The sequence below is a fragment of the Aptenodytes forsteri genome, unplaced genomic scaffold, assembly GCF_000699145.1.
Source record: "Aptenodytes forsteri isolate BGI_AS27 unplaced genomic scaffold, ASM69914v1 Scaffold396, whole genome shotgun sequence".
Classification (NCBI taxonomy): Eukaryota; Metazoa; Chordata; class Aves; order Sphenisciformes; family Spheniscidae; genus Aptenodytes; species Aptenodytes forsteri.
The window spans coordinates 1,819,064-1,828,913 of NW_008794215.1; the positions used below are offsets into that span (position 1 = coordinate 1,819,064).

Here is a 9,850-nt window from a genome sequence, read left to right on the forward strand (position 1 = left end):
AAGCATAAGGGAAATTATACGCTGTTTTATGCAGAGTGAGATAAGAATAAATATCAGGTTGGGTGAAGGAGCATGAGAACATGGTCCAAGTTTGGATGAGTGACGCTTAGGTGGAGGTGAATTGGATAGGTTGCAGGCTTGGGAGGGAGCGAATTTGAAGCGGTGTAGCTAGAGAGGGATGCTGTGCATGACTCCAAGTAAAGAGGTTTTTAGGTAGTTTCTGTTCAAGGCAGGGACTGCTGCCTGCTTTAGTCCCTCTGCTCTGGACTTCCTAACTCACGTCTCCCTACTTAGCTGTTCTGTTATATCTGGGTTTTTTTTTCGTGTTGTCTAAAATATTGCAGCTGTAGCAGGAAAGCTGGACAGGAAGGAGGCAGCTATACATAGCCTTCCCTGTATATGGTTCATCACAGTGCTCCTCATGCTGGATATTTTCTTTCCAAGCATCCCATTTTCTTCCTTTGCAGGACCTTGTTTTGCTGCTGTACAGTGGTAAAGCAAGTTGTGGAAAGGGAGAGTAAGACAAACAAAGGTCTGGTATTAGCTTCAGTAGGTTTCTACCATCTGAAATAAAGAGAAGGGGCAAGAAAATTTAGTAGCATCAGCTCAATTCTGGCGTGACAACAAATATTTGAAGAAACTTGAGTGCATATATGTATTAGATAATTATGTAACAATTTAGATCCATAAAGTCAGCACTGTTTTCATCATCACAGCGTCTCCGTTGGCAGCAGAAGGCAGTCATCTTTAATTCATAGGTAGAGAATTGAAACATAGAGAAAACAAGGTTGCCCAAGATGACAAACAATTGGATCTCCCAAGTCCAAGGACGGCGCCTAGATTACTGACCAATATTTGGTGTGAATGGGTGTGGGAACATTATCCTATTTTGCTAATATTGGATTGGACAGCCTTGGCTGACTGATCTATTTTGGGATTGTTAGTTGGGGTTTTTAGGTTTGTTTGGGTTTTTTTCCTTGAAGTGTTTGTTACTACGTTACATTAGAAGACTAACCCCGGCATCCAAAGAGACGGTCTGTTACCTATCAAAAACGCCTAAGTTACTTTTTTTTCTATGGGAGCTTGGCTGAATGAATGAATTGAATTGGGAAGTTAACAACTGCAATCTTTTAGGCATACAAGTGGTATGAGCTTGGATACCAAAGAGGTCACTTCCTTGAAGTGCTTGTTACTACGTTACATTAGAAGACTAACCCCGGCATCCAAAGAGACGGTCTGTTACCTATCAAAAACGCCTAAGTTACTTTTTTTTCTATGGGAGCTTGGTTGAATTAATTGGTTGAATTTGGTTGTTAACAACTGCAATCTTTTAGGCATACAAGTGGTATGAGCTTGGATACCAAAGAGGTCACTTTGCGTCAGTTTGGCAGCGCTCCCTCTACAATGTCAAGGGACTGAAAGCTCAGCCTTGGTGGACAGCAAGGGAAACTGGTTATACGGAACTGGTGAAGGTAAGGCAGTTTGGTTTGGTCTACTTTGATTTTTTTTTTTTTTTTTTTAAATAACAACTATAATCTAAGGTATTAAGCAGAGAAAACTCTAATCTATGAAGTCTGAATCACTGCCTGTGAGTACCAGACACCAATCTTAGACTGAGCCATTTTCAAAATTGAGAATGGGGACAGGATGGCTGAAATGATTAATAAATAAAAAATTTGCATGGTAGACAACCGTAATGTCTCACGTGCAAAGTGACAGCAAACTTTGGTAATGTCTGGGACACCCATTGTGAATTTTTAATTAGTCAGGAAAAGCTGTGTCCTTCATCCCTTGTGTAATATTTGGTGACTTCTTTGGAAGCTTTTAATTGCATAAGAGAAACAAGTGTAGACTCCCAGTGATGGATTTAGCAAAAGATAACAACATAGAATTTAAGTTCTTTAAAGTTCTTTTTTTTATTTAATGCAAGACAAGTAGTCTGGTTATTATTCATAATAGTTTGTTTTTCAAAAATAGCATAATTTTTATTATTTTACAAATAATTTAAAAACATAAATGTTTATTTGCAAGAGACAGGTTCCTTCAGAGTGGTTGTTTCATTATACTTAGTTACATAACATGTTAAAAAACCTACTATGAAAGGATTATTTTATTTAAAAAGAAAAAAAAAGAAAGACATTTAAAAAAGAAGATTACTCCTTGTTACGCTTTTTTTGATGGCAACATAAATAAGGCTAGGAAATTTAGAGTAAAGTGTGATTCTCCAGTGTAATCTCAGTCACACAAAAAAAGCAATTAGCTTTATGGACTTGTGTTTAGGAAGATTTGAAATGTGCATGTATTGAACTCATTCTTGAGGAATGTGTAGGAATAGATACTCCCTGCCATAAAGGAGATGGAGAAACTGGGAACTTCTTATCATACTTTGCCAAACAAAAAAGAAAGAATATATATTATTTTATTGATGTTTTAGAGCTATCTGCAGTGGTGTTTTACAGTCTCTTACATGTAAACCATTCAAACTCCTGAGTCACAGAAGTTAATGGTCCCTTCACCCTTGGCATGAGGAGACTAGTCAGCTTTGAATGATGAAAGAATTCAGTTCCCTGTTATAAAATGACCAGGGCTCCACCTTGAAGGGATGTTTTTCAGATGGATCAGACCACATATGGAGGTCTTGGTTTGGATCAGCATCTTGTGTGGCTCCTAGAAGAGCCATTCAGAAGACCAACAAGGATAGAAATTCACCCCTGACCTCCACAGCACAACTGCCTCTCTGAAATCCACTCACACCTCTTCAATCCAATCATTTTGTGGTATATTTTTTAGCTGTTTCATCAGCAGTATGTCATTGAATCTGGACTAAATTGTGGCTGCTAATTTACTTACATAGGTATCATAATTTGGGGGTGGTAAGATTTACATTCTTCAAGATAACATTCACAGTTGAAAGTATAAATCCAAAATATAAGTTAAATGCATCAGGAAAAATATTTGTATAGTTGGGTTTCCCCTATAACTCAAGAAAGTACTTGAAGTTTTGAAAGAAAGCAGGCTCGATTCTAATAACATACGATGCTGCAAGCAAAATTGTGTTGAAAAGAGCAGAGATGATGCGTACACATGCTAATGTTCAAGCACTCTGAGTGACCAAATGGATGCAAGGTATCTCTTTCGAAATGTTTAAAATATTGCCCCTTACTTGGAGGTCATCAGTGTTCCCCAGCAGAGACACGGTAACTGATCGTGAATACTCTCCCACTGTTTCAGCAACAAAATGAAATAGATTGAAATCTTCACCATGATTTTATTTTATAGTCCAACGGATTAAAATGGACGTGTGGCCTCACGTGAGGGGTAGTAACCTCTTAATCCCTGCCTGTGTCATTTATGACCATGCATTTGAAAGGGTTTGACAGCACAGAGTAAGGATTCTTTTAATGTAATAGTCACACATAAAAATAAACCAATATTAAGAAATACCTATTTAAATACAGTAATGTCTTCGCCAATAAAATCTACACTATTGCCAGATGTAAAGCAACTGTAAACTTCCATTATTTTTAGGAACTGTATTTAAAAAGCCATATGGAGGTTTATGGGAATCAGCTGCTAGGAAACAAATACGTATGCTCCCAATGCTGTTTGCCACCTGATTCTTCACTTGAAATCAGGATATTGCACCAAATATAATATGAATTTGTGGCTCTAACCTGAGGCTTGAATCCCTACATCTTATGGAGGATAAACATATTTAACTTTTTTCTGTAGATACCAGCTCTTGGATCAAGAGCCATAGTCATTATGTTTTAATGGTGTTATGTGTTCTTACCATTCAACGTATGCCTAAGAGTCTGTAAAATCAGAGAGATCAAGGCTGTGTTTGAACTCCTGTAACCCTCCACTTCCTTTCTACCTAGGAGTTGCCTATTACTCATAGTAAAGCACTGTCAGTGTCTTTTATAGATAGGATCCAGGTTTTCAGGAGTGTAGAGATGCTATTGATTTCAGTGCAAGTTATGTCTAAAAGCATTGAGAAGCTAGTTCAAAATCAATGGTATGTATTCAAATCATTTCATATCCAACGTGTTAGGTAAAGAGTCTTAAAAGGCAAGGACAAACACACACCTTTGGAGGTTAACTTTCAGCCTGTGGCACTTGTGAAGGATTAGAGGTGACAAAGCAGCTGTTGCCTGCAACTCCTTGGACCACCAGTACTCTTCATGCATCATCTTGTCTGCCTGGGTAAATACTCCCTCTTACCTTTTTTCAGACGAGGGAGTAGAAGGAGTTTGAGTAAACAGAGAAGCATTTCTAATATCTTTTAAAGTTTTCCAGTTTTGTTGATCTGTATCACTTTAATTTGAGGCCTATGTAAATATAAGTTATTCTTTTCTTTCTCTTCTCCAGCCAGTGCAAAATCAGGTACTCAAGCTGGTATTTCCTTTTGTAGTGCTGAACCAGTACCAACACTGTTCCCATATTCGTCTCTGATCAGGTGGAAATTTTCAGTCTTGTTCTGTACTCTGCATTTTGGAAAAGTCAGTTTTCCAAAGATATTCTAAGAAACATTTCTACTTAATGTTAACTGTTAAACAAGTGTTATGGAAACCCATCAGTGGGAGAGAATAAGGTGAATGCACCAGGATGAATTCCCCTTTACTGATGGATGAGAGAGAAAACAATTTGCTAGGAAGAAGAGGACAGTATTGTAATAACAGGAGTGCAATTCTAATTTTCATAGGTCTTAGCTTTCCTAAAAATGTTCTAGTGGGAGAAAGTTGCTGTACTATAGACAGTATGTTCTAGCCATGGCTTGCTGAGCCTTTTATGATATATCAACATACAGCCTATTTTGCGTGATCAGCTTGCCTTTTAATTGAAAAAACTCAAGCGGAAAATGCAACTATTTAATTTAAATGGGGAAGACTAATAACCATATGGAGTTTTAAGGCTAAAAAGGGGCAGTTACATCACCTAGTCTCACAGACTTTTGAGTTTTACTCAGCTTTACACATCATATAAAGAGGTAGTGTGGGAACACACCTTAGCCTATTTTCAGTATGAAATTGATTGAAAATGTCTTACAGAAATGCTTTGTTCAAAAGCACAAAGGAAAAATGAAAACTATTCACCCAGAATAAGGTTTAGTGAGTAAAGTAAGCAGCTGGGAAATGGAAGTCACTTTTATCCAGGTCCATTGTTAGGCTGTGGGTTTTTCATTTATATTGCTATAACATTAAAATGACTTATTGGTAGAATAAAAGTTTTTCTGATCTATCTGATTTTTACAAATACAATGTCCTAAAGCGGCAGAGAACAGAATTTTTAATTCTACGATCTTGTGGTTTTGGTGTGTATGAAGTACAAGGAGCTTACACATTTTTAATGGTTGTGTCCACAAATCATCACCTGGCATTTCAAGTCGTATTTGGTCTTTTTCAATAGCATCAGCATGTGCAAGTGAATCTTTGCAAACCTTTTTGAAGGTTTAAATCGTAACTATCAACTTCAGTGGCCTGTTTGCATTTGTACTCTGAACCGTGATGTTCTGCCAATGCCTGGAGTTCCAGGTTATGCGAGGGGTTTTCTAGTTGCAGGAGTGCTTCCAGGTAACATGTGCTGTCTTTAAGAAGATCAATACTCTTCCTAGCTTGCAACACAAAATGATCTGTTAAAGAGCCCTTAGGCTAATCAAAAAACAAGTCAAAGCGAGGCCTAGTCTGCAAAGAGGCTGGGGATTATTGAAATTTTATGATTCCAATGTAATTGAATCAGAGGAATGCTGTGAAAGTTGTTTTTCCTGCCTTAATGTGTTAGAAGGGAATTGAATATAAAGAAACTTGATAATGATGATGAACACTTTTTTAGTGCTTTTAAATTAAAAAAAAGTTAATAATGGCAGGGAAAAATAAAAGCAGTACTAAAGCCAAATGCAGTAAGTTCTCAGTGCAGTAACATGCCTCTCTAAACAGTCCTTAGAAAAAAACTGGAAGCTCATTCGGGATGAGGGGCTTGCTGTGATGGATAAAAAAAGAAGCCTCTTCCTGCCTGAAGATGAGAATCTACGAGAAAAAGGAGACTGGAGCCAGTTTACCTTATGGCAACAAGGTAAAACATTTTGTATTTCTTCTCTTTCCCCAATTTCACTTTCTCAGATTAATATAGTGTAATAAGGAGTAGCAACACAGTTTTTTCCAGAACTATTTTTCTAATCACTGAATCTGCAGAAGAAGGGAGCTAATAAAATAGTATCTGGGACCCCTGTGACAGTGAACAAGAGTTCTTTATGCTAAACCATGTTGTTCCCAAGCACTCTAAGAATCCCTTGAGGAAAATACTCTTCTGGCAAGGCTGCCAACATTTTGCATGGTAATGCATAGTACAGGTCAGCCTGAGAGAAGACAGGAACATGGGAGAAGGTGCATCCTCAATATTGTGTTGTCAGCTAGGTGAGATCTATCATTCAGAAATGGTACGAGCAAAAGAATATGAGCTTTAATAAGCCTGCTGCCCTGTCCCTGACCTCTGCAGTGGGATGCCCAACTATTGGAATGACCTTAAATTCTTACAAGACTCTGCATATGAAAGAGTACTGTAAAATAAAATATTAAAAGCAACTTATATAAAAATATAATCTGAAATGGTATGATGTTGGTGGCATTTTTCATCTTTCTTTTCTATGCAGCCTTATTAATGATTATACTTTTAGAATCATGTTTAAAAAATGGTAGAAAGCCTGCTCTTCACAGATAATTTAAAAGCAAAGATGTTGCAGGCTGCTCTGATATTACAATGTGTTAATACTTCTGCTTCGTAATCTGTAAAATGGGAATAACAAGATTTACCTGTCTTTCAGTGTTAGCTCTTTGACAGCTTTGTTGCTCTTCTGCAAAGCAGAAAACAAGGAAATGTTCGTTCATCACTCTTACCAATGCTCTATTCATTATTTTCACTAGGAAGAAAAAATGAGAATGCTTGTAAAAGTGTTCCGAAAACATGTGCTTTATTGGAAAGATTCCCGGAAGCTACCGGCTGCAGAAGAGGGCAGGTGCCTGGCAAATTTCTTCATTTTTGCAAATTCCTAATGCTGGGAGCAAGTGATTTTGAGGAATGTGTATAGAGAGATGCATAACCTTGATATATTTAATGATGCCTCAAGCACACAATGAAGTTAACAGTAAAAACATGCCCAATTTTAGCCCTCAGTAAATACAAGGTGAAACATGTTAGCTGAAGCCTTTCTATGGACTCTTTAGTTGAGCCATTTTACCTTGTGTTTCCTGGGAGCTCTTGGTAGGTAAGTAGTTATTTGCCATGGGTCAACCATTAAGTAATGACTTACTAAACCTCAGCCCTAAGTGACCTGGTCTGACTCATAGCTAACCCTGCTTTGAGCAGGAGGTTGCATTAGGTCCTTCCTAACCTGAATTTTTTTTTCTGGTCTGAACCTAACTTTACAAGACTAATTCAGTGAGCCAGATTCTCACTGTGATTAAACTTCACCCATCTACCCCAGCCTGGCTGCATTAGACAGAAGGAGAAACACCTCATGGAAGCCAAACAACAGTACTGCTGTCACATGCTTCTCTCCTAAAGGTAAAGGAAGGAAATTTTACATCCATGAGCTGTGGCCTAGGGTGCCAACAAAGTGTGTTTCAAGTGCCTGGTCTACATTGACTACTCGGTCACAAATTAACCTCATTAAATCATGCAGTAGACTTATATGGTGTGGATCAATACATACACGGCTGAATGAATGGCCCGACACAGCTATCATGTAATTCTGTAGGACAGAATTTTTCATTATTCTTTTTTTTCAAGTTACTGTATTCTATCTGGAATGACTACATGAGAATAACCTTCATGTTGCAAAATTAAGGATGCGAAAGTTGGAGAAAACAGTGCTAGCATAATCCTAATTCAGAGCCTTGAGAGTAGGTGTTCAGCTTTTTCACCAGACTTGCTTTTGATGTGCAGAAGCGCGCTAGATGGCTACTGTTGTGGGAATGAACAAGGCTATTTTTTCATTGATTTGTTGCAAAGGCTGGTTGTAGTGAATATAACTGATGAGAGAGGTCATCACACTCAGTGTGGCTAACAGCAAGAAAACTGCTTTCTGTGGCATCCATAGCCAAAATGGATCTATCCCAGAGAGCAAATTCTCTTTGAGAGCTACTATTTTGTTCATCATTTTTTGGCAGCTCACATGTTATCACCAGGATATGGTTTGCGGAAACATTGTGTATTCATAGCTATAGCTGTAGTCATGTGTTTTGAACATATAAAATGTAAAATAATCTGAAAAATGGTGCTCTAGAAGTCTTAAGTTTTACATCCAGTATTAGGGGATGCCTAGGACAATTTTGGTCTTATGCTAGCCATACCTCAGATTCTTACTGGTAAATTAAATTTAAAACATTACTGAAGCACTCGGAAGCAATGGGAACAAACACAATCAGGAAATTAGGAATTCTGTGGAAGATAGGCCATTTTGATGCTTTGGGCACCTTGTGTATTGACAAAAATAAAAGAAACGTAAAATAATCAACTACCTGCTCAGTGCTGCTGAGAGACTGTGTAGAACAATAGCAAGTGATCATATAATTAAAAATTATCTCATTCTTCTAAAAAATAGCAGTAAACTAAAAGTAGCACAGGTAGTTTTAATTCTGGACATTTCATAACTCTTCGGAGTTTTACATTACAGCCATAGTATAACTCATTGGTAGTTCAGGACTATTTGTATATAGTGCTTGAGTACAGCACATACATATAATTCACAGACGTATGTAGACTGATCTGTGTGGACAGATAACATACATAACAGTAATCATTCTGCAGTGCTGGTACATTAGCATAAAAAAAATTGTTTCCCTGGGATACTAGTAACTATCCTGCATAGCCAGTTATTTGCATTGCATTAGGGTCTGACAGGGCAATCAAGTTAACGCATCCTGGTGTAGCAGAGGTGGTGGGTTGGAGCATCTGTGTTCACCACGGCCACTGGAGCTTATCACTTGCTGTCATAAGAAACTGCCGGTAAGCTGAAACCTCAGATGGTGGGAATGGCTAAGGCATTAGGCACACGCTGTCTGCTGCTGATTTTGTTACAGCTGGAGAGCAAGCAATACCTTAAATCCTAAAATTTGTCAAAGTGAACCTATCCCAGCCTGATGTGCAGATTTCTCAGTTGAAAAGACACTTCTCACCACTGTCATGCATTACTCACACCTCCTGTTCGTTGCATTGCTGTAGAATCATGGGAGGGTTGAGGTGGGAAGGGACCTCTGGAGATTACCTAGTCAAACCCCTTGCTCAAAGCATGATGAACTAGAGCAGGTTGCTCAGGACTGTGTCCAGCCAGGTTTTGAATGCCTCTGAGGATAGAGACTCTACAGCCTCTCTGGGCAACCTGTTCCAGTGTACAGTAAAAAAGTTTTTTCTTATGTTTAAATGGAATTTCCTGTATTTCAATCTGTCCATTGCCTCTTTGCCTTTCACTGGATACCGCTGAAAAGAGCCTGTCTCCGTCTTCTTCACTCCTCCCATCAGGTATTTATATACATTGATAAGATCTCCCTGAGCCTTCTCTTCTCCAGGCTGAGCAGTCCCTGCTCTCTCAGCTTCCCCTTGTATGTCAGATGCTCCAACCCCTTAATCACCTTTATAGCTCTTCACTAGACTTGCTCCAGTATGTCCATGTCTCTCTCATAGTAGGTAGCACAAAACTGGACCCAGCACTCGAGACATCTCACCAACTCTGAATAGACAGGAGGGGTCACCTCCCTCAACCTGCTGCCAAAGCTCTCCCTAATGCAGCCCTGGAAGCTGTTGGTCGTCTTTGCTGCAAGGGCACATTGCTGGCTCATGTTCAAATTGTTGTCTA

General features: G+C 38.6%; 1 protein-coding gene across 1 annotated transcript in view; it reads left to right on the forward strand.

The window, feature by feature from the left end:
* ASPH (aspartate beta-hydroxylase) overlaps window positions 1-9,850 on the forward strand; it is a 109,315-nt gene that overhangs the window by 91,115 nt on the left and 8,350 nt on the right. Inside the window, exons 23-25 of the mRNA XM_009285445.2 lie at window positions 1,335-1,472; window positions 5,937-6,072; window positions 6,921-7,012. Coding sequence (XP_009283720.1) covers window positions 1,335-1,472; window positions 5,937-6,072; window positions 6,921-7,012 — 366 coding nt within the window. The remainder of the gene's footprint in view (window positions 1-1,334; window positions 1,473-5,936; window positions 6,073-6,920; window positions 7,013-9,850) is intronic.